The sequence below is a fragment of the Oncorhynchus clarkii genome, chromosome 3 (genome assembly GCF_045791955.1).
Source record: "Oncorhynchus clarkii lewisi isolate Uvic-CL-2024 chromosome 3, UVic_Ocla_1.0, whole genome shotgun sequence".
In the NCBI taxonomy this organism is placed as follows: Eukaryota; Metazoa; Chordata; class Actinopteri; order Salmoniformes; family Salmonidae; genus Oncorhynchus; species Oncorhynchus clarkii.
Genome location: NC_092149.1, coordinates 82,281,747 through 82,304,381, shown reverse-complemented (window position 1 = coordinate 82,304,381; position 22,635 = coordinate 82,281,747). Strand labels below are relative to the sequence as shown.

Sequence of the window (22,635 nt, the reverse complement as noted above, 5' to 3'; positions counted from 1 at the left end):
TTGATTTGTTTAACACTTTTTTTGGTTACTACATGATTCCATATAGTACAATGTAGAAAGTAGTAAAAATAAAGAAAAACCCTTGAATGAGTATGTGTGTCCAAACGTTTGACTGGTACTGTATAACGTTTTTTTTTACCCGTTTTTACCAGCACCTTACTTCTCCCGGCTGTGCCTGTGCATACAAAGCCAGTTCAAAACTTGACTCCAAGCAATCCAAATCTTTTTATTTTGCTGCTTGAGCTCTATGCACATTGAAAACAGGCTTAGAGGTCTTTCATACTGCCGGCCTATTTTTAATTCTAAAGCGGTGGGATTGGTCACACTTCGTCTCATTAGCATGGAAGCTGTGGGTTATAACTCTTCCGCCACGGCAGGATGTGGAGCTGTGTGGAAGGAAAGCGGGAGGCAACAAGCGCGCCTGCTTGACTTTCAGCACAGTTCAGAGAAGCTGATGTTGTTGCTGTTGAGAGGAGGCATTTTCACCATTTTGAGGTGATCTAATCTGTAAAAGTGAAGCGGCTTGGCTCTGTTAAACTAACCAACTAACCTGCGGGCTTTGAAAATGATGCGTGGCATTTTAACAGGTTGGCATCGTTGGATTTTTGGATTCATAACACTAGAAATGTTGTTTGTCTCCCTGGCTGAGTCTGAGGGAAATACTCTGAAATACCAGACCAACGAGGAGGGAAGTCCAGGAACAGTGATCGGAAACCTGGCCAAGGACATGTCCTTGAGTCGCTCTTTTAGCTCCAAGACTAATTTTAGAATGATGAAACAATTCAACAATTATTTTATCAGGGTGAGAGAAACCGACGGGGAGCTTACTGTCGGGGAAAGGATTGACAGAGAGAGAATCTGCAGGCACACTTTACAGTGTCTCATCACTTTTGATGTTGTCAGTTTTTCAAAAGAGAGGTACAATTTGATTCATGTCGAGGTGGAGGTAAAAGACATTAATGATAACTCTCCGGAGTTTCCAAAAAAGGAATCTACAGTGGAGATCTCTGAAAATTCTGATGTGGGGTTCCGTATTCCTTTGGACCCAGCCGAGGACGCAGACGTCGGATCAAACTACATCCAAAGCTATCAAATTTCTGTCAACAGTCATTTTTCCATTGATGTGCTTTTGAGAGCGGATGGGGTTAAATATGCGGAGTTGGTGCTAATGAAAGAGTTAGACAGGGAGACTCAGTCATCTTATGTGATGCAGCTTATTGCCACCGACGGAGGAAACCCATTTAACTCGGGTTCAACAAAAATAACCATAACAGTGACAGACTTCAATGACAATCGTCCTGTTTTTGACCAGAATAATTTCTCGGTCACTTTGCCCGAGGACGCACCGGTTGGATTCGTTTTATTGGACTTAAATGCAGTTGATCCAGATGAGGGTTTAAACGGAGAGGTGGTCTATGGATTCGGAAAACAGGTTTCTGCGGAGATCCGAGCACTTTTCGAAGTGTACAGTAAATCCGGGCGCCTAACGCTCAAGAACCCAGTGGATTTTGAGACCAAGAAAACATATGAGTTAGACGTGCAGGCGACTGATCTTGGAGCCAACCCGATCCCCGCTATCTGTAAAATAATAATTAATGTCAAAGACGTTAATGACAATGCCCCAGAAATAAGTATTACGCCAATGACCTCCATCTCAACAGGCATCGCTTATATCAGCGAGACCGCAGACAAGGACAGCCTAGTGGCGCTGATCAGCACCGCGGACAGGGACTCGGGCGTTAACAGCCAGGTCCATTGCACCTTATATGGGCACGACCATTTCAAACTTAAACAGGCATATGAGGACAGCTACATGATTGTCACCGCAGCAGCCCTGGACAGGGAGAAGATAAGCGAGTACAATTTAACTGTGATGGCTGAAGATTTCGGGTCACCACCATTGAGAAAGATCACACAATACACCATAAGGCTAAGCGACGAGAATGACAACGCCCCACACTTTACTAAACATGTCTATGAAGTTTCTGTCGTAGAAAATAATGCACCAGGGGCATATATTACAACCGTTGAGGCCAGAGATGCAGACTTGGGAACTAATGGCAAAATTACATACAGACTATTAGACAGTGTTATAATGGGATCACCTGTCAACACGTTTGTATCTCTAAATGCAATCTCTGGTTCAATATATGCACTGAGAAGCTTCAACTATGAAGTCATGAAACATCTGGAGGTACACATCCAGGCAAGTGATGGGGGCTCACCCCAGCTTCAGAGCAGTGCCATCATCAATCTAAAAATAGTTGATCAGAATGACAACTCTCCTTCCATCATGGAGCCCGTCCTTAATAAGGGATCTGCTGAGGTTTTCCTGCCCAAACATGCACCTGCAGGTTATGTTGTCACCCAGATAAAGGCCATGGATGCTGATGAAGGCATAAATGCCCAGCTGTCTTACAATATCACAGAGGGGGGACACTTGGGTTTCTCCATTAACAAGGTTACTGGGAAGTTACATGTGAGTTGTGAGCTGAACTACGACCTGTCTGAAACACTGAGAATCCTCGTGGCTGTCAACGACAATGGAACACCTTCTCTGACCTCCACGGCCACTATACACCTCACTCTCATCGAAGGCACCCCTCCCAGTGTTCCTGCTATGGTCCAAAATGACAGCGAGGAAGTCTTTGAATGGGACATGTCCATTGCCATTATCATTGCCTTAGCAGGGAGCTGCTCCCTCCTCTTGCTAGGCATCATCCTGATCACTACCACCTGCAGTCGACACAAACGGGAGAAGAGAGAGGCGGGATGCAATGACAAAGTAGACATACAACACGTGGAGAAGGGGGAGAGCAGCCATATTGATTCATTGATCACCAACCACAAAAGCAATGCGTTTGATGTACACCCTTTTCCTGAGAAAGCACTGTTGGCCTCCAGCAACACAATAAAAACAGCCCCAGGTGATGGCAGACAAGAACAAGAGTGTGACTTTGACAACAGGATAATGGAGAGTAAATTAGAGGTAAGTCGTTGTGACTCACTGTATGGATTGGCTGTTTTGTTGTAGTATTTTTCCCCATCAAAACTTTTATGTGTGAGTATTGTGTTTGCCTCTTCACAGGGTTATTCAACACTGCCCGGCTATAGGAAAGAAACCCTCCGACCCATAACCATATGGAAGGGCAACTCATTCACAACCATCTCAGCCAGAGATCCTCAGTTCAGTGGGAAGGACAGTGGGAAAGGAGACAGTGACTTTAATGACAGTGACTCTGACATCAGTGGGGATGGACACAAAAAAGACTCCCCACCGATAAACAGTAAGTACTACTAATCAATCACAGGATGTTCGTGTGATTTTAGACACATTAATGACATATTATTAAAAAAAATCCATAAAAGGCATCACCCTCTGTGATGTTCTCAAGCTCTTTATGGTCAGATAGTAAATGATAATGGTGTATCATAAAATCCAGGCTATTATACCCCAACATATGCAGCACGGTTCACCAAGGGCTAACAGTTTTGGTTGTTGTGTTGTTTCCACAGGTCTCTGGGCCTGCACCAGTGAGTGTAAAATCCTAGGCCACTCAGACCGATGCTGGAGCCCCTCATCCTCTAGACCCAACACCAGCCTCTCCCACGGACCACACCTCTCAACCTTCTCCAAGACAGCCTCGTTGCCACGGAACACCCTGCAAAGAGACACCTACTACCAACAGGCTCACCTACCCAAGACCAACGGTCTGCAAAGCGTCTATGAAAAAGTCCAGCATCAAGAATTTGATTATATTCTGGTTTGTCCACCAACACCTGCCAGGATATTAGAGACTGGTGAGATATCCCTCCCGGAGTATGGACACTCTTAAATTAAATGGACAATAATCAAAGCTAATGTAATGAGTAATATGCATCTTTATATACTGTATAGCCTATTGTTTCAATGTTAGTGTTACGGTAAGTGTTTTGTGTGATTGTTCCCATATACTGTATGACTGTTTATTGTATAATGTGTCATATGCAAGATTTTATAAATTAAGAATATATTTTTTCATAATGATTCAATGTAAACTACAATTGTATTATACATTTGGAAGAGCATGTTTGAACTTTTACTATTTAAAAGCATGGCCATTGGACCTTTAGGCTGAAAGGACCCTTTGTCAATCAATATCAAAATATGAACATGTTTGTAGTAAATTTTGTCACTAAGTCGCACAAATAAACATTTGAAACCGAATGATTGTTCTGTATGTAAAAAAAGACAGCTTAAATCTACAGTGTGCTTCCATACATTCATTTAGTTTCATTGAGTGAGAAATCAGCTCATGCAGTAGGCTACGACAGGCAATATAATGCCTGATAGCAACGTTAAGTTACATTACTGTTACGTTACGTTGCTTAACTTCATCCAAATTAGATAAGGAATGATTTCAACAGAGGTTGCAACTTAGAAAAGCTAAATGACCAACACTACATGTTGGCTGTATGGTGTTGATCCTTGTCTCAAAGGCAAATCAAATTAAATTTTATTGGTCACATACACATGGTTAGCAGATGTTAATGCGAGTGTAGCGAAATGCTTGTGCTTCTTGTTCCGACAATGCAGTAATAACCAACAAGTAATCTAACCTAACAATTTCACAACAACTACCTTATACACACACACAAGTGTAAAGGGATAAAGAATATGTACATAAAGATATATGAATGAGTGATGGTACAGAACGGCATAGGCAAGATGCAGTAGATGGTATCGAGTACAGTATAAACATATTAGATGAGTAATGTAGGGTATGTAAACATATAAAAGTGGCATTGTTAAAAATGGTTTTAATTGTTGCTGTGGGTACGACATCGCTGATGCACTTGCTAATTAACTCGCTCACGAATCAGCGTATTCGTCAATGTTATTGTTTAACGCAATGCGGAACATATCCCAATCCACGTGATCGAAGCAATCTTGAAGCGTGGAATCCGATTGGTCGGACCAGCATTGAACAGACCTGAGCACAGGAGCTTCCTGTTTTAGTTTCTGTCCATAGGCTGGAAGCAACAAAATGGAGTCGTGGTCAGATTTTCCGAAAGGAGGGTGGGCGAGGGCCTTATATGCGTCACGGAAGTTAGAATAGCAATGATCCAGGGTTTTACCAGCCCTATTAGCACAATCGATATGCTGATAGAATTTAGGGAGTCTTGTTTTCAGATTAGCCTTGTCAAAATCCCTAGCTACAATGAATGCAGCCTCAGGATATGTGGTTTCCAGTTTACATAGAGTCAAATAAGTTTTTTCAGGGCCTTCGATGTGTCTGCTTGGGGGGGAATATATGCGGCTGTGATTATAATCGAAGAGAATTCTCTTGGTAGATAATGCGGTCGACATCGAACGTTACAATCTCTTATGTCTCTCTGGAATGCTACCCTTGCTCGGATTTCATCAACCTTGTTGTCAAGAGACTGGACATTGGCGAGTAGTATGCTCGGGAGCGGTTCGCGATGTGCCCGTATCCGGAGCCTGACCAGAAGAGCGCTTCGTCTGCCTCTTTTACGGCGCCGTTGTTTAGGGTCGCCGGCTGGGATCCGATCCATTGTCCTGGGTGGTGGATCAAACACAGGATCCGCTTCGGGAAAGTCGTATTCCTGGTCGTAATGATGGTGAGTTGACTCTTGAGTTGCTCTTATATTCAGTAGTTCCTCCCGACTGTATGTAATAACCTAAGATTACTTGGAGTTTCCTAGGAAGGCGAAGCGAGGCGGCCATCTCTCCATGCAGACACACGGTTGGATGTGGGTTGTGGCATTTTTGTGTCCGTTTTGTTTGTTTGCTTTGGCACCTTTCAACACCATCATTATCACATCTATGCATGCAACCACTCACTTACACTACTGACTACATACACCATTGTTTATTGTATATAGGTTGATCTCAGTAATTAAATATATTTTTGTTATTCCTTATCTCCATGTTGTCTCACTTTTTGTTACGGGCTTTGAGACAGTTTGTGACACCTGTAAGTAGCCTAAATGCAATAATTCCAATACATTTTCCTGAGCGCTGTAGTCTATTATATTATTTTGAGTTTGATTTTCTCGTGGGGCTTTGCTTTGATATTGACTGTGTGCATTGCTGCTCACTTAGCATTCTGACCTTTCTAAAGGCATACAGTATCAAGGCACAAGGCAGGACCCAGATGCAGACACAGGAGGCAGATGGTTGGAGTTTTACCATGTTTATCAATCCAAAGGGGTAGGCAAGAGAATGGTCGTGGACAGGCAAAAAGGTCAAAACCAGATTTTCTCCTATAGGTACCGAAGGGCAGGCAGAATCAAGGTCAGGGCAGGCAGAGTCAAGGTCAGGGCAGGCAGGATGATCAGGCAGGCAGGAAAGTAGTCCAGAGTCAGGCAGGGGTCAGAACCAGGAAGACTATAAAAAGAGAATAGAAAAGGAGAACAGGAAAAACACCCTGGTTGACTTGACTAAACATACAAGACAAACTGGTACAGAGAGACAGGAAACACAGGGATAAATACACTGTGGAAAACAAGCGACACCTGGAGGGGGTGGAGACAATCACAGGAACATGTAAAAAAGTTCAGGGCGTGACATACAGTTCGTCGGCTGCAAAGCCTCCTGTTGCTGTTGGTCGTCTCTTGAGATTTGGGGTTGAGACTCTTGTCGCTGGGGCAGTGTTGATGCTTTGCGGATCCATTGGAGCTTTTCACCTTTGGAAAGTCAGTGACAAAAATGTAAAACTTAATTTATCCTTCATGTGCCTCAATATGGGTCATTTTAGTATGTCATTTACCATTTAAAATGCAGACTAGACGGGTAAATCTACCTTAACGTCAGGTGGGAGATTTTCAATGGTCTACCTGTACCCTGGGACCAAGTGGTATGCTGCAGTCTCTGCACCTTTTTCAGTGTCAAGCACAGTAGAAAATCCCAAAATATGACATCTTAGTTAACAAATCTCTGCATAATGTCTATCATTCATCGTAAAATAACTTTCTAATTTAGCCTGGCAGTGGATGGTGTGTTGGACATTGGAAATTACATTTGGGTTTGCTGGTCGGAATCTTATTAAACATCTGTTAAATTATGACATTATTTCTATACCAACCTATTGAATTTCACATTAGAATCGCATAGCTTTGATGTGAATATGTTGGGCATGTAACTCAGGCCTGGTGGTGGTGACTGTCTCATTAGAGATACTTGAATATTTATTTATGTAATAATGGGCTTACCTGTAGGGCAAAACATCTCAGGATAGATCCATGTCAAGGCCCTGCTGCCCTCCCTCTGAGACATTCTATTCAAATCAGCTATGTGATTGGACTACACATCATACGGTCTTTTAAGTGCTGCACAGGAGAACACAAGGAGGGAGGCAGTTTGAAGTATCGTGTCATGGCAGGACCTTGAAGTGAATATTAGAGCTAGAAAGCCTCCTGCCATATCTCCAGCTATTGTAATTGTAAAGGTTTGGGTTCTACAACTAGGGGTTTTGACCATGTGTAGTTGATAGCTGGCATGTTAGATGTGTTTACTGTATGTATTATGCATAACCTTGAATATCCTTGTAACTGTAAAAAAAATAATAATAATTGTGTGTCAATGGAAAGGTGGAGGAGGGGTCCATGGAAATCAATTACAAGAATAATCTGGAAAGGTTCCGAACTGGGAGTGAGTAGAAATGACGAGGCGTTGGAGATTCATGACATTCATACTGTGAAGTTGTCCTTATTTTCTCTTTGAAGTAGTTCAACTGAGAGTTGGCATGTGTAGCAAAGTTGTGAGTGTAAATACCCCCATCTCTGTGACTCATTGATTCAGGGAATTACAGGAATTCAGTTGTCTGGAGGAAAGAAGCATTATATTAAATCTCAAATCAAAGCATTCCAGAGGTCAAGACACTCAACAAGGAGTCACTGATGTTTGACCTGGTACCTTGAGCTTTACTAAACAGCACATAATGTTATAACTGAACATATTACTAACTTTATGCAAAAGTATAGACCCCCTTATGTTCTAGATACTCAAGGACATGTCAATAATCCAGTAGTCGATTGGGCTTTACAGAAACTAATTCATTTTGAAATGGAATTACATTTTAATGCCAATTGATAAGCCTGTGGACATAATGTAGGAGTAATGGCCTGATGAGGTGTATTTCGCCCAGTCAGGAAGACTAAATAATGCCAGTAAAGTTTGACAAGAAGTCTCTGACCTGGGTAGCTACTGACCGACCCCTGAAGAACAGCAGCTTCCTCAGCACCAAGATCCTGGACCTCTGTGGAGACCTGCCCATCTTCTGGCTCCAACCCACATATCATAAAGGTCCCTCTATCATGGCTCCTGCTATTCACATGGCTCAGTGATAGAATAAGAACCAGCACAAAGTTAGGAGATGTACTGTAGAACAGGAGTTTGTTGTTCTAGAATGTGATAAAGATATAGTTGTTATATAACGAGATTATAGATTGTGATAGAGATATTCAGGTAAGTGATTATAGTTTGTGACAGAGGTAACTGAGCTAACTGAGATTATAGATTGTGATATAGATATTCATTTATCTGAGATTATAGATTGTGATATAGATATTCATGTAACTGAGATTATAGATTATGATATAGATGTTCAGGTAACTGAGATTATAGATTTTAATATAGACATTCAGGTAACTGAGATTATAGATTGTGATGGAGATATCCATGTAACTGAGATTATAGAGATTCTGGAGCGGCGACTGAAACTGCGTTTTACACCACCATCAACAAAATACCAAATTATGTAATTTCTTATCAACAAATGATGTCGCATCCCTCCAATAGGGTTCTAGACACTTGTAGAATCTATGGCAGGGTGCATTGAAGCTGTTCTGGTGGCCCAATGCCCTATTAAGAAACGTTATGTTGGTGTTTCCTTTATTTTGGCAGTTATCTATAGTTTTTATAGAATGAGATGTGATAGAATGTAAACTAGTTTCCTGTAGTTGTTATAGAATGAGATGTGATAGAGATGTGACGGGAGTGTTGTAGAACAGGGAATCCTCATTTACAGTAGAACTGTCCTGATTATCCACCTAATAGTAAACACAGACCAGTCAGTGAGCTGTGAACATTATTTACATGCTTTTACCATTCCAATGTGTGTTTCAAAAGTTAGTGAGACACCCTGATTGAGACACCCGGTATTTGGAGACTTAAACAAAAGCCCCCTACTGTCTAACATTTAAAAAATAATAATGATCTTGAAATATGCAAGGAATCCTTGATATCATTGTAACTAATTCAATTATTCACCACGACTGAGCGAGACTGAGTGTATGTAGAATTGTGCTCGGAGGACATGTGTGGGTTCTAGTGGTTGTTGACCCAATACCCATGCCTCCTGTGGCTGCCTGGAACAGATGGAGAGAGGAGAACGAGAGACACACAGAGAGCCAAGCGTCAGTTTGAAATGAAGGAGTTTGAGGCAGCTGCTGAGGAGAAGAACACAGTAAGTCATGCAGAGAATAGCACCTCCACGGAGGAGGAGGGGGAGGAGGGGGAGGGGGAGGAGGAGGAGGAGGAGGGGGAGGAAGATGAGGAGGAGGAGGAGGAGGGGGAGGAGGAGGGAGTGAGGAGGAGGGGGAGGAGGAGGAGGGGGAGCAGGAGGAGGAGGAGGGGAGGGGGAGGAGGGGGAGGAGGAGGAGGAGGAGGAGGAGGAGGGGGAAGAGGAGGAGGGGGAGGGGGAGGAGGAGAGGGAGGAGGAGGAGGAGGAGGGGGGGATGAGGAGGAGGGAGGAGGAGGAGGAGGAGGAGGAGGGGGGGAGGAAGAGGAGGAGGAGGAGGGGGAGGAGGAGTCTGTGGGCTCATAAGCCACTGGCTCCAACTACAACCCAGAAAACCCTACCATGTAATAGTGAGAATATTGTATACTTTAAAGAGCAGTTGTTTTCTTCAAGCTTTGATTTGATTTTAGCCCCCCCCCTGGTTTTCTTTGTAAGACATAGTACTTCACTGAATGGTGAGTTTGGATGTCTGTGTGCTACAGTAAGTGATCTGTGCAAACCCACATTCAATGATCACACAATTTGTTGTAATTGGGTGTGTAGGTGTTAGATTGACAGCAGTAATCTAAAGTCACTAGCAGTAGGTGATAACAGAGACCCCATGTTCTTAGCCATGTGTTTCACAAACTGAAGTGAAAATCATTACCCCCTTAGCCACTGCACGTTGAATAAGGCACATTAGAACCGTGGGCTATGATTCAACTCGTTAGAGCTGTGGACTATGATTCAGCTCGTTAGAAACCGTGGGCTATGATTCAGCTCGTTAGAAACCGTGGGCTATGATTCAGCTTGTTAGAATCCTTGGGCTATGATTCAGCTTGTTAGAACTGTGGGCTATGATTCAACTCGTTAGAGCTGTGGACTATGATTCAGCTCGTTAGAAACCGTGGGCTATGATTCAGCTCGTTAGAAACCGTGGGCTATGATTCAACTCATTAGAAACCTTGGTCTATGATTCAGCTCGTTAGAACCGTGGGCTATGATTCAACTCATTAGAACCGTGGGCTATGATTCAGCTCGTTAGAACCGTGGGCTATGATTCAGCTCGTTAGAGCTGTGGACTATGATTCAGCTTGTTAGAACTGTGGGCCATGATTCAACTCATTAGAACCGTGGGCTATAATTCAGCTCGTTAGAACCGTGGGCTATGATTCAGCTCGTTAGAGCTGTGGACTATGATTCAGCTCGTTAGAACCGTGGGCTATGATTCAGCTCATTAGAACCGTGGGCTATGATTCAGCTTGTTAGAACCTTGGGCTATGATTCAGCTCATTAGAACCTTGGGCTATGATTCAGCTCGTTAGAACCGTGGGCTATGATTCAGCTCGTTAGAACTGGGCTATGATTCAGCTCGTTAGAAACCGTGGGCTATGATTCAGCTCGTTAGAAACCGTGGGCTATGATTCAGCTCGTTAGAAACCGTGGGCTATGATTCAGCTCGTTAGAAACCGTGGGCTATGATTCAGCTCGTTAGAATCCTTGGGCTATGATTCAGCTTGTTAGAATCTTGGGCTGTGATTCAACTCATTAGAAACCTTGGGCTATGATTCAGCTTGTTAGAAACCTTGGGCTATGATTCAGCTCGTTAGAACCGTGGGCTATGATTCAGCTCGTTAGAACCGTGGGCTATTATTCAGCTCGTTAGAACCGTGGGCTATGATTCAGCTTGTTAGAAACCTTGGGCTGTGATTTAGCTCGTTAGAACCTTGGGCTATGATTCAGCTTGTTAGAATCTTGGGCTGTGATTCAACTCATTAGAACCGTGGGCTATGATTCAACTCATTAGAACCGTGGGCTATGATTCAACTCATTAGAACCGTGGGCTATGATTCAGCTCGTTAGAACCGTGGGGTATGATTCAACTCATTAGAACCGTGGGCTATGATTCAACTCGTTAGAACCGTGGGGTATGATTCAACTCGTTAGAACCGTGGGCTATGATTCAACTCATTAGAACCGTGGGCTATGATTCAGCTCGTTAGAACCGTGGGCTATGATTCAGCTCGTTAGAACCTTGGGCTATGATTCAGCTCGTTAGAACCGTGGGCTATGATTCAACTCGTTAGAACCGTGGGGTATGATTCAGCTCGTTAGAACCGTGGGCTATGATTCAACTCATTAGAACCGTGGGCTATGATTCAACTCATTAGAACCGTGGGCTATGATTCAACTCATTAGAACCGTGGGCTATGATTCAGCTCGTTAGAACCGTGGGGTATGATTCAACTCATTAGAACCGTGGGCTATGATTCAACTCGTTAGAACCGTGGGGTATGATTCAACTCGTTAGAACCGTGGGCTATGATTCAACTCATTAGAACCGTGGGCTATGATTCAGCTCGTTAGAACCGTGGGCTATGATTCAGCTTGTTAGAACCTTGGGCTATGATTCAGCTCGTTAGAACCGTGGGCTATGATTCAACTCGTTAGAACCGCGGGGTATGATTCAACTCGTTAGAACCATGGGCTATGATTCAGCTCGTTAGAAACCGTGGGCTATGATTCAGCTCGTTAGAAACCGTGGGCTATGCCTAAAAGAGGATTGTTGGAAAACTGAAAAGAAACGAGGTGCTGTATATCAAGTTCACGTGAAAACATCGAGCAGAAACATAAATAATTTACCTATCACTCCACAGTGCGATCAGGGGTGAGAGGAGGGTGCCATGACCTTTGACCCCATGCTAGACCACCAGGGGATTTTCTGCTCAGAGTGTCGACACAGCTACATCCACTGCCAGAGGATATGAGAACCCTTGGGCTACAACTACAGAGGCTGCCAGGTATCTTACCCAGATATTCTGCCTTGCCGCTGGTGGGTGACGTGCATATTAGGGGTTGTGTCAGTAGTACACGCCCACTTTCTCAAGCCTAATTCACCAACGGTCTTAAAGGTCATGTTCTGTAAGCAACAATGTCATTTATATGCAGACATTTATTGTATAACTTTGTATTTGGTTGTGAATACCGGATAGAGGCAGGTGAGTTATGTTTGTTAGGATGAAACAGGGACTACAGCTCATGATTTAATAAGAAAAACACCAGTTTAAGACAAATTTCCACCTGGACCCTTGAGGCGATGTTTAACATATACAGCACGTATACCTTCTCAGCAGGCAATACTTCTCTGCCGGCAATACTTCTCTGCAGGCAATACTGTACATCTCAGCTGGCAATACTTCTCTGCCGGCAATACTTCTCTGCAGGCAATACTGTACATCTCAGCTGGCAATACTTCTCTGCCGGCAATACTTCTCTGCAGGCAATACTGTACATCTCAGCCGGCAATACTTCTCTGCCGGCAATACTTCTCTGCCGGCAATACTTCTCTGCAGGCAATACTGTACATCTCAACCGGCAATACTTCTCTGCCGGCAATACTTCTCTGCCGGCAATACTTCTCTGCCGGCAATACTTCTCTGCAGGCAATACTTCTCTGCCGGCAATACTTCTCTGCCGGCAATAATTGAAAACCCCCCCCCATAAAAACAAATGTAGCACAGCAGTTTGCAGCTTTTGATTTAGAAATAAACATACCTTGTTTCTTTCTTCCCCTTTCAACATATCTTTTCAGTAAACAAAGCCTACCAATACTTTTTATTTGCACAGCGCTGTATTTTATGGAATGTATGGAAATGAATACAGTGATCTGTATAAATTCTTAATGAAGATAATGTACAGTTTCTATGACTGATACGGTTATGCTGTAATGTTACCCCTGGTACTTAGTACAGTACATAGTGATTTTCATGTCGATCTATCCATTCAATGTCTGTTCTGTTTCCTCAGCAGTATGGGGCCCTGCAGTTAAAACTGATGTGACAGCAATGGTTACCACAATTCCCATCACAATTCAGCACCAGGTTGAAGGCAATGTAATTTGTGCACGTTGACATCTTCGTTGATGTGAACTAATGTGAAATGGGTGTCAGGGCAACCACGAGGACATTTGAGTAAAAATGACATTTCAGTAGAAACAACAGGAGAAAGGCATGGAGGGAGGTTAAGCAACCACATAACGTGATCACAACGTCCAGCCAGAACATTTCCCCACCGCAACCAAGATTGGAATACATCTTAAATGTTTCCCCATCTGGAAATGAAAGGAAATCAGATCAGCCTATCTAAAAGCCATATGTCACCTTCCTAGATAATTGAAAAGGAACACACTGAGATCGAGTCGATGTCACACGGGACGATCCCTGCCTGTCAAATTGCAACAGATGTGAAATTCCATCAGATGTGTCTGTAAAGCGCCCATTGAAAGCATGTAGCAGTGTAAATACGAAAACAAAGAGATGCTTGTCTTGGTGCAGAGGTCTTTCCTGTTTTTTTTTCCTTCTTTTTTTCAGGGGGGGGGGGCCGAGGTGCTTATCACATCTGCAGTGCCCCTGCGCCTCCGTAGGCTATACAATATTAATCCCCCTCCCACGTCTGCAGATGCACTTAAAGGAAGGTGACATGCATGACATATCCAGGACCTCCTGATGGCTCGTGTTCTGGAGTGCAACCTCTAAGAGAGGCCCCAAGTACCCTGAAGTGATGTAAATTTGCAGAGGGAGTCCAATTTCCATCACTGTGCTGTCACTGCCAAGGTCATTAAACTAAATCAACCCGCCGTGTGTCACATAGCTCCCATTTTAAAGTCCCCTCAATAATGGAGCTATACTTGTACTGCAGATTGCAGAACACTATTGAATCTCTGACCTGACAGCACCAAGGAGCAAGATTAGCCTCGGCTATTTCATCTCTTGGAAATCACAGCCAGAAAAGTGCGTGTGAATATGAGGTTACCATAAAATAATACATTGATCATTTTGACACTATTGGATGTCAGAATGATATGAACTTTAGTAAAAGACTCTGTCAGACCGACTCTATATGGAACTTACGTCATTGAAGGTCAATTAAGAAGATCCTGCCCACTGAAGGCTGCTACTGGCAACCTTGCACCGTGTGGATATATCATCGTTAATGAAACGACACGAGGGAAAACATTCTGACTCCATAGACAGCCAGAGAAGAAGACAGGAAATACTACCACAAGAAAAAAAAAAAAAAAAAAAAAAAAGGCATTTATCCTGAGAGAAATCCATTGCCCAGAACAACAGAAGTTATGGTATCCTCGGGCCGCTTTCTAAGAAACTAGCTTTCTTTCCCTTAGAGGAGAAATGTACTGCTCTGGAGGAGAAAGAGATGAATGTGTTGGAGGAGCAGCAGCCCCAGTTTGAGACAGTGGGGCCTTTTTGGTTGTTGTCTCCCCTCTGGAGCCATGCTTACCCAGGGAGCCCTTCAGGCCAGGGAACAAACAGGCCTCTGTGAACACTGACCCACTGTGCCCAGCAGCCAGACAGCAAACCTCCCCTCCCATGTTAATGGATACCATAGACACACCGAGTCCACCGCAGCCCAGGGACGAAGGGTGCCAGGCTTTTCTTGCATCCACCTGCACTTTGGTTATCGCCCATCAAAACAAGGACAGGCTGACAGCAAACTCAAAATGTCTCTTTGTTTTTCATTCATTCACAGGTATTCACAGACACCTATATACCTCAATGTAGTATAATGTAGACACTTTAGCCTAGTAACAATTTTATTTGATACATGTGGTCTTAATTATCAAGCTTCTCCACTTTCGGGGAATTAGCAGTGAATATATTTTGGTTTATCTGTTGGACATGGCTTCCTACTTTTCGATGAAATTACGTTGAACCAACGTGAAATAGACGTTGAACTGACGTCTGTGCCCAGTGGGTTGTTGTCGCGTCTAACACATTAGTAGCACAAGCCACTCTGGCAGGCATTCACTGCATTTGATTGCATGCTTGCCATTACATCCAGACGTGAACAGAATAAACGGTAGTGACAGTCCGTTTTGCACCTAACCCAGTACACAGAAAACCTTTTACATCTGCTCATTATGTTTACCCACGAGAGAGCACTGAAATGCTTTCATTGTTAGTGGCATTTTCAGAAAAGAGCCCTAACACGACTTAATTTTTTTGCCATGGCAACATCAGCATCTAGACGTTACTTGTATTTTGTCTGGTATGGTGAGAATGAGCCTGGTTTTGGTACATGGATTAAAAGCTTTTTAATCCCACGGTTGAGTGACCACTAGCAGTTCTGCCTAGTGATCTGGCTCTCCCTGCTGTTTACAGGTCTCTCTGAAGTTTTCCTGCATTAGGCTGTAGTGGCAGCCTTCCCTCTCACTGTTTTAGCATGCAAGGCCCAAATGCCTATTAATTAAATGCCTGCTGGTTCTGTACAAGAAGTCTTGCCTTGTTAATTCCAGTCCATTCAAACTGTATATTTCTTATCAAGATCTGCTCGCATCCAACAAAAAAACAAACACAATTTAATGAAAATGTTGCCATGCTCCTAGGTGCCAGCCTCTCTCTGTCTAATCTAATCAAATCAAATTGTATTTGTCACATGCGCCGAATACAACAGGTGTAGCCCTTGCCGTAAAATGCTGACTTACAAGCCCTTAACCAACAGTGCAGTTCAAGAAATAGAGTTAAGAAAATATTTGAAACTAAATAATCTGAAGTAAAAAAGTTAATAATTGAGGCTATATACAGGGGGTAACAGTACCGAGTCTATGTGCGGAGGTACAGGTTAGTCAAGGTAATTGAGGTCATATGTACATGTAGGTAGGGGTAAAGTGACTATGCATAGATAATAAACAGGTTAGTTGAGGTAATTGAGGTCATATGTACATGTAGGTAGGGGTAAAGTGACTATGCATAGATAATAAACAGGTTAGTTGAGGTAATTGAGGTCATATGTACATGTCGGTAGGGGTAAAGTGACTATGCATAGATAATAAACAGGTAATTGAGGTCACATGTACATGTAGGTAGGGGTAAAGTGACTATGCATAGATAATAAACAGGTTAGTTGAGGTATATGAGGTCATATGTACATGTAGGTAGGGGTAAAGTGACTATGCATAGATAATAAACAGGTAATTGAGGTCATATGTACATGTAGGTAGGGGTGAAGTGACTAGGCATAGATAATAAACAGGTTCGTTGAGGTAATTGAGGTCACATGTACATGTAGGTAGGGGTAAAGTGACTAGGCATAGATAATAAACAGGTTAGTTGAGGTAATTGAGGTCATATGTACATGTAGGTAGGGGTAAAGTGACTATGCATAGATAATAAACAGGTTAGTTGAGGTAATTGAGGTCATATGTACATGTAGGTAGGGGTAAAGTGACTATGCATAGATAATAAACAGGTTAGTTGAGGTAATTGAGGTAATATGTACATGTAGGTAGGGATAAAGGGAGATAATAAACAACCTCTCTGTTTATTGAATGAGGTTGCATCTATAGTGTACTTGTTTTACTTTAATGTCTACACCTGTGTGTAGGTGGAGTGTAGGTGTAATCCGATTATTATAGAGGACTGTATGATTGTTTTTTGTTGGGGACAACAAGAGAGATGTTAAGTCTGGTGAGAGTTTCCATATTACGTCTGATTACAGAGGTGTGTTTTCTTTATTTTACAGAGAGTGAGGGTATCACGTTTGAGGTAAGACCCAGATGCAGACAACGTTGAATTAACCACAGTTTAGTCATCCAACAGGGACAGGCAAAAGACAGGTCAAGGACAGGCAGGGGTAAATAATCCAGACAGGTGGGTCAAAGGTACCGGACGACAGGCAGGCTCAGGGTCAGTGTAGGCAGGGGTCAATAATACAGATACGTGGGGCAAAGGTATAGGACGGCAGGCTCAGGATCAGGGCAGGCTGAAAAGGTCAAAACCGGGAAAACTAGAGAACAGGAACAATAACGAGACATGAACAGAGGGAAAACCACTGGTAGGCTTGATGAAACAAAACAAACTGGCAACAGACAAAACAGAGAACACAGGTATAAATACACAGGGGATAATGGAGAAGATGGGTGACACCTGGAGGGGGGTGGAGAAAATCACAAGACAGGTGAAGCAGATCAGGGTGTGACAGAGGGATTGTATAGACTTGATTTGAGAAAGGTTTACCACCCCTAAGGACGGACACTTCCTGCTTCCTGTTCCCCTAATGGACTTCCTGCTTCCTGTCCCCCTACTGGACTTGTACCTTGTTAGTACAAAATCACCACCCCCCAACCCCGGCCCATGTTGACTCCAATTCTTTCCGCAGTTGTGTCAAGTTGGCTGGATGTCCCTTGGGTGGTGGACCATTCTTGATACACACGGGAAACTGTTGAACGTGAAAAATCCTGCAGCGTTGCAGTTCTTGACACAAACCGGTGCGCCTGGCATCTACTACCATACCCTGTTCAAAAACACTTAATAAATATTTTGTCTTGTCCATTCACCCTCTGAATGGCACACATACACAATCCATGTCTCAATTGTCTCAGGGCTTAAACATCCTTCTTTAACCTGTCTCATCCCCTTCATTTACACTAATTGAAGTGACTTTAACAAGTGACATCAATAACGGATCATAGCTTTCTCCTGGATTCACCTGGTCAGTCTATGCCAGTCTAACGTTTTGTACACTCAGTGGATATTATACAATGGGGTTGTTTCTCAAGCTTTCCCAATGTGTTTGCAGAAACCTTTCCACTGGTTTTGTACTCATGTTCTAAACGCACTTTAGCAGAGCAATAGATATCTCAAGGTACAAATCAAGACTTCACATGTCAAACTGTGAAGCTAGAAGGAAGTTCATTCACACAAATATCAAGAGGCTTACAACATGAAAGCTGAAGTTGTCCAAAGTGTTGCTAGGAGTACTGACAAAGTTTATGAAGAAGAAAGTGAATGTGTTTTTAATCCTGTGCAGCACGTGCAACAATGAGAGGCTGAGTGCTTAGATATGCCACCCCTGGGGCAGGTGCTATACTTAAGTCTTACAACAGCCTCATTATCGCCTTCCACTCACATCAGGTCCTAGCAGCAGTTTGTCACAGACAGACTCCTCTCTGCCTGCCAGTAGGCATCAGACCAATACTCCTGCAACACTACTGTACATAATTACCATATGGACAGCATTTTGAGCCAGACTGAAGACTAAAAAGCCCTCTAGGCAGATTCCCTAGATAACAAAATGAATATTTTATCTAATTTCCATCTAATTTGCACCAAATTATTATACAGAAGTGAAATTTGTAATTAATTTATAGAACAGATCAAACACAGGTTCATACTTTGATTTTTTTGGGGGGGAGCTGTTATTTTGATGCTTTTAATCTCCTCTGCGTTTCACAGCATCTCTATATATAATCAAGCACTATTATAAAACATGCTGCAAATGAATAGCTGTCAGCACACATAGAATGCTTGTCTGGGTTGTGAAAGCAGTTCCATGGAGATGTCCCCTTTACCTGCCACCCAACTGATTAATTAATTTCACACTGTTAATTAAATCCACAGTCTGGGGAGTCTCGGCGCCACCCTGGGAAACCATATCTGGGTCTTGTGTGCACAGATATTACTTAGGGAAGGTCTGAGACAACTGCTCTCTCTGTCTCTCTCAGAAGTTGACACTGACGTCACCGTCTCTGAGGACGAAAGACCATGATGTGTCTCAATGTCATCTGCCAGTCATGGCAACACACTGCAGGGAACAGGACAGGACCACACCATTTTACTGTGACAGGACAAGGTCCAACAATAATTGACAACAAGAGAATATGAGAGAAAAGTGGGAATCTGATGCAAAATACAACATTAACCAATTTATTTTCAAAATAACCCCTAGATGATTATAAAACATACTGTATATAGAAAGAAAAACCCTTTCACACCGTGCATTGTCCAAGTATAGCCGGTTATTTTAAATGTCTAAGTATAGCCAGTTATTTTAGATGTCTAAGTATAGCCGGTTATTTTAGATGTCTAAGTATAGCCGGGTATTTTAAAAGTCTAAGTATAGCCAGTTATTTTAGATGTCTAAGTATAGCCGGTTATTTTAAATGTCTAAGTATAGCCAGTTATTTTAGATGTCTAAGTATAGCCGGTTATTTTAAATGTCTAAGTATAGCCAGTTATTTTAGATGTCTAAGTATAGCCGGTTATTTTAAATGTCTAAGTATAGCCAGTTATTTTAGATGTCTAAGTATAGCCGGTTATTTTAAATGTCTAAGTATAGCCAGTTATTTTAGATGTCTAAGTATAGCCGGTTATTTTAAATGTCTAAGTATAGCCAGTTATTTTCGATGTCTAAGTATAACTGGTTATTTTAGATGTCTAAGTATAACTGGATATTTTAGATGTCCAAGTATAACTGGTTATTTTAGATGTCCAAGTATAACTGGTTATTTTAGATGTCTAAGTATAGCTGTTTATTTTAGATGTCCAAGTATAACTGGTTATTTTAGATGTCTAAGTATAACTGGTTATTTTAAATGTCTAAGTATAACTGGTTATTTTAGATGTCCAAGTATAACTGGTTATTTTAGATGTCTAAATATAGCCAGTCATTTCAGATGTCCAAGTATAGCCAATTATTTTAGATGTCTAATTATAGCCAGTTATTTTAGATGTCTAAGTATAGCCAGTTATTTTAGATGTCTAAGTATAGCCAGTTATTTCAGATGTCCAAGTATAGCCAATTATTTTAGATGTCTAAGTATAGCCAATTATTTTAGATGTCTAAGTATAGCCAATTATTTTAGATGTCTAAGTATAGCCAGTTATTTCAGATGTCCAAGTATAGCCAATTATTTTAGATGTCTAAGTATAGCCAGTTATTTCAGATGTCCAAGTATAGCCAATTATTTTAGATGTCTAAGTATAACTGGTTATTTTAGATGTCTAAGTATAGCCAATTATTTTAGATGTCTAAGTATAACTGGTTATTTTAGATGTCTAAGTATAGCCAGTTATTTCAGATGTCCAAGTATAGCCAATTATTTTAGATGTCTAATTATAGCCAGTTATTTCAGATGTCCAAGTATAGCCGGTTATTTTAGATGTCTAAGTATAGCCAGTTATTTCAGATGTCCAAGTATAGCCGGTTATTTCAGATGTCCAAGTATAACTGGTTATTTTAGATGTCTAAGTATAACTGGTTATTTTAGATGTCTAAGTATAACTGGTTATTTTAGATGTCTAAGTATAGCTGGTTATTTTAGATGTCTAAGTATAACTGGTTATTTTAGATGTCTAAGTATAGCCAAGTATTTTAGATGTCTAAGTATAACTGGTTATTTTAGATGTTTTGTGTGATATTCAAATCAGATCAGTTGCAGATCGTCTCCGAGATCAAAACAACACTCATTGGTTCTGTTCTAAAGGAGTTTTCCATGACCCCGGTGTCTGGGCACCCGCATCACCATGTGTTCCAGGCTGGCAAAGTACTACAGCAGCTCCAACGTGACAACAGAAGATGCAGTGCAGGAGTCTAACACAGCAGATATCAAAGCAGTGTGGTTTGGAAGGTACGCTTCCCCCCCTCTTCCCTTTATTCACTACTAGGAACATACAGTATGCTAATCATGAATGTAATGCATAGATTGAATAGGATGTTCAAATGAGCCTGTAATTGCATAATGATGATATCATTTAGGAGATTTTTATTTTACCTTTATTTAACTAGGCAAGTCAGTTAAGAACAAATTCTTATTTTCATTGACGGCCTAGGAACTGTGGGTTAACTGCCTTGTTCAGGGGCAGAACAACAGAGTTGTACCTTGTCAGCTCAGGGGTTTGAACTTGCAACCTTCCGGTTACTAGTCCAACACTCTAACCACTAGGCTACCCTTCCTCCTTTGCCTCATACTGATGTTTGGTGAGAATTGATCTGTTTTCCATTTGTAAGTCCTTGCGTTGAGATTGATTCAGTTCAGTCCGTCAGTGGTTGATGTGTGGAAAACGAGACGAGAGGCAAAGGAGGAAACTATGTTGTGTTCTGACACTCACGGAGAAGAAAAAAACGGTGATTACAAACCCGCACGTAACGTATAAATAGGAATGTATTTGACGTTTACATTCATTAAAGATCTAAAGAACGAAAAACAAGAAACTGAATGGGACCATAAGAGTGACTTCTAGCAGTTTCTGACATAAATCAAATGTATTATCCATTATTTGATTCATGGATGCTGTTTTATATGTCTGGGTATAAATCATCATATCGCCCAAAAAATAAAGGAAAATGCAATTAATTGACATCCTTATAAATAATTCCCATACTGTACATCCAGTCAGGTAGAGTTACAGTACAGAAACTATCGTACAGAGCATTATTATATTCCATTAAAATGATCTGGCCCTGACAAAGAATTACGATATTTTCATAACAGGTTGAAAGTCAGCTTCTCTCTCTAGAAGGCTTCCTTCTATACGTTACAAGGTGGATTATAATTCCTCCCTAAAATAGTTCACTAGATTGATAAGGTATTGGATGGAAGAAATACTTCCTATCTGTGCTTGCCTTGTCCTGTGACAGGACCCATCAGGTGCTCAGCTCTTCCCTCACCCCTCCTTCTGACCCCATTCTGTCATCTCCGTTTCCTTATTTTCCACTCGCAGGTCTTTTATAAAAGTGTCTCCGTTCATTACACATCTAACAATGCATTACAAATAGACCACCATCAATCAGTTGTTCAGCGGTGAAGGCAGAATCCACTGGTATCTCCGAAGCGATAGGTTTAGGAACTAAAGGTGCAAGACGTGAGAGGACGGCTTTCTCTCAGAGAGACGGAAATATACATTTGTGTCCTAATAATTTGTCATGCCCTCTCTGACACAGTTTTGATAATGAATAGGAGAACTAATTTGGTTATAAGCTTTTTCAAAATTCTCATTAAATTTCTTCTTAAAAAAACAACAACTAAGCAGTATTTCTATGTAATTGGGTAATCTCTTTACAGGTGGTAAGAGCGTGTAATGCTGGATATGTGTCAAGACTAAGTGCCTTGAGGCAGAGTTTTCCAGGTAAACATGTTACCGGCCAGGGCACATAAACTTACAGTGTGTATGATATAGGTGAAACATGACGCACGTAGATGGGAGTGAGTCAAGGCCCGAGGGAACGGAGTCAGAACTGTCTGACTCTCTTTGTCTGAGTGTGTCACATCATAAGCAGATGTTCTACTGATAACAAGCTCACAACAGACAATGCCACAGGATTTGTTGCTAAGCAA

The 22,635-nt window shown here is 42.0% G+C and overlaps 1 protein-coding gene and 1 pseudogene across 1 annotated transcript; both read left to right on the top strand.

Annotated features, from left to right (window-relative positions):
• Positions 1-419: 419 nt before the first annotated feature.
• Positions 420-3,963, top strand: LOC139406180 (protocadherin-8-like). The gene is made up of 3 exons (XM_071148679.1): positions 420-2,989; positions 3,089-3,287; positions 3,517-3,963. The coding sequence occupies exons 1-3, from the start codon at positions 566-568 to the stop codon at positions 3,834-3,836; spliced, it is 2,943 nt and encodes a 980-aa protein (XP_071004780.1). The 5' UTR covers positions 420-565; the 3' UTR covers positions 3,837-3,963.
• Positions 3,964-7,584: 3,621 nt separating this feature from the next.
• On the top strand, positions 7,585-22,369 carry LOC139386162 (leukocyte cell-derived chemotaxin 1-like; annotated as a pseudogene).
• Positions 22,370-22,635: the final 266 nt, after the last annotated feature.

What these genes read in the sequence shown, in the direction of transcription:
- LOC139406180 (XM_071148679.1), top strand. Translation starts at nt 566, where the DNA reads ATGATGCGTGGCATTTTAACAGGTTGGCATCGTTGGATTTTTGGATTC. An exon ending in TAATGGAGAGTAAATTAGAG is followed by an intron (nt 2,990 to 3,088) that starts GTAAGTCGTTGT and finishes GCCTCTTCACAG; the next exon opens with GGTTATTCAACACTGCCCGG. An exon ending in AGACTCCCCACCGATAAACA is followed by an intron (nt 3,288 to 3,516) that starts GTAAGTACTACT and finishes TTGTTTCCACAG; the next exon opens with GTCTCTGGGCCTGCACCAGT.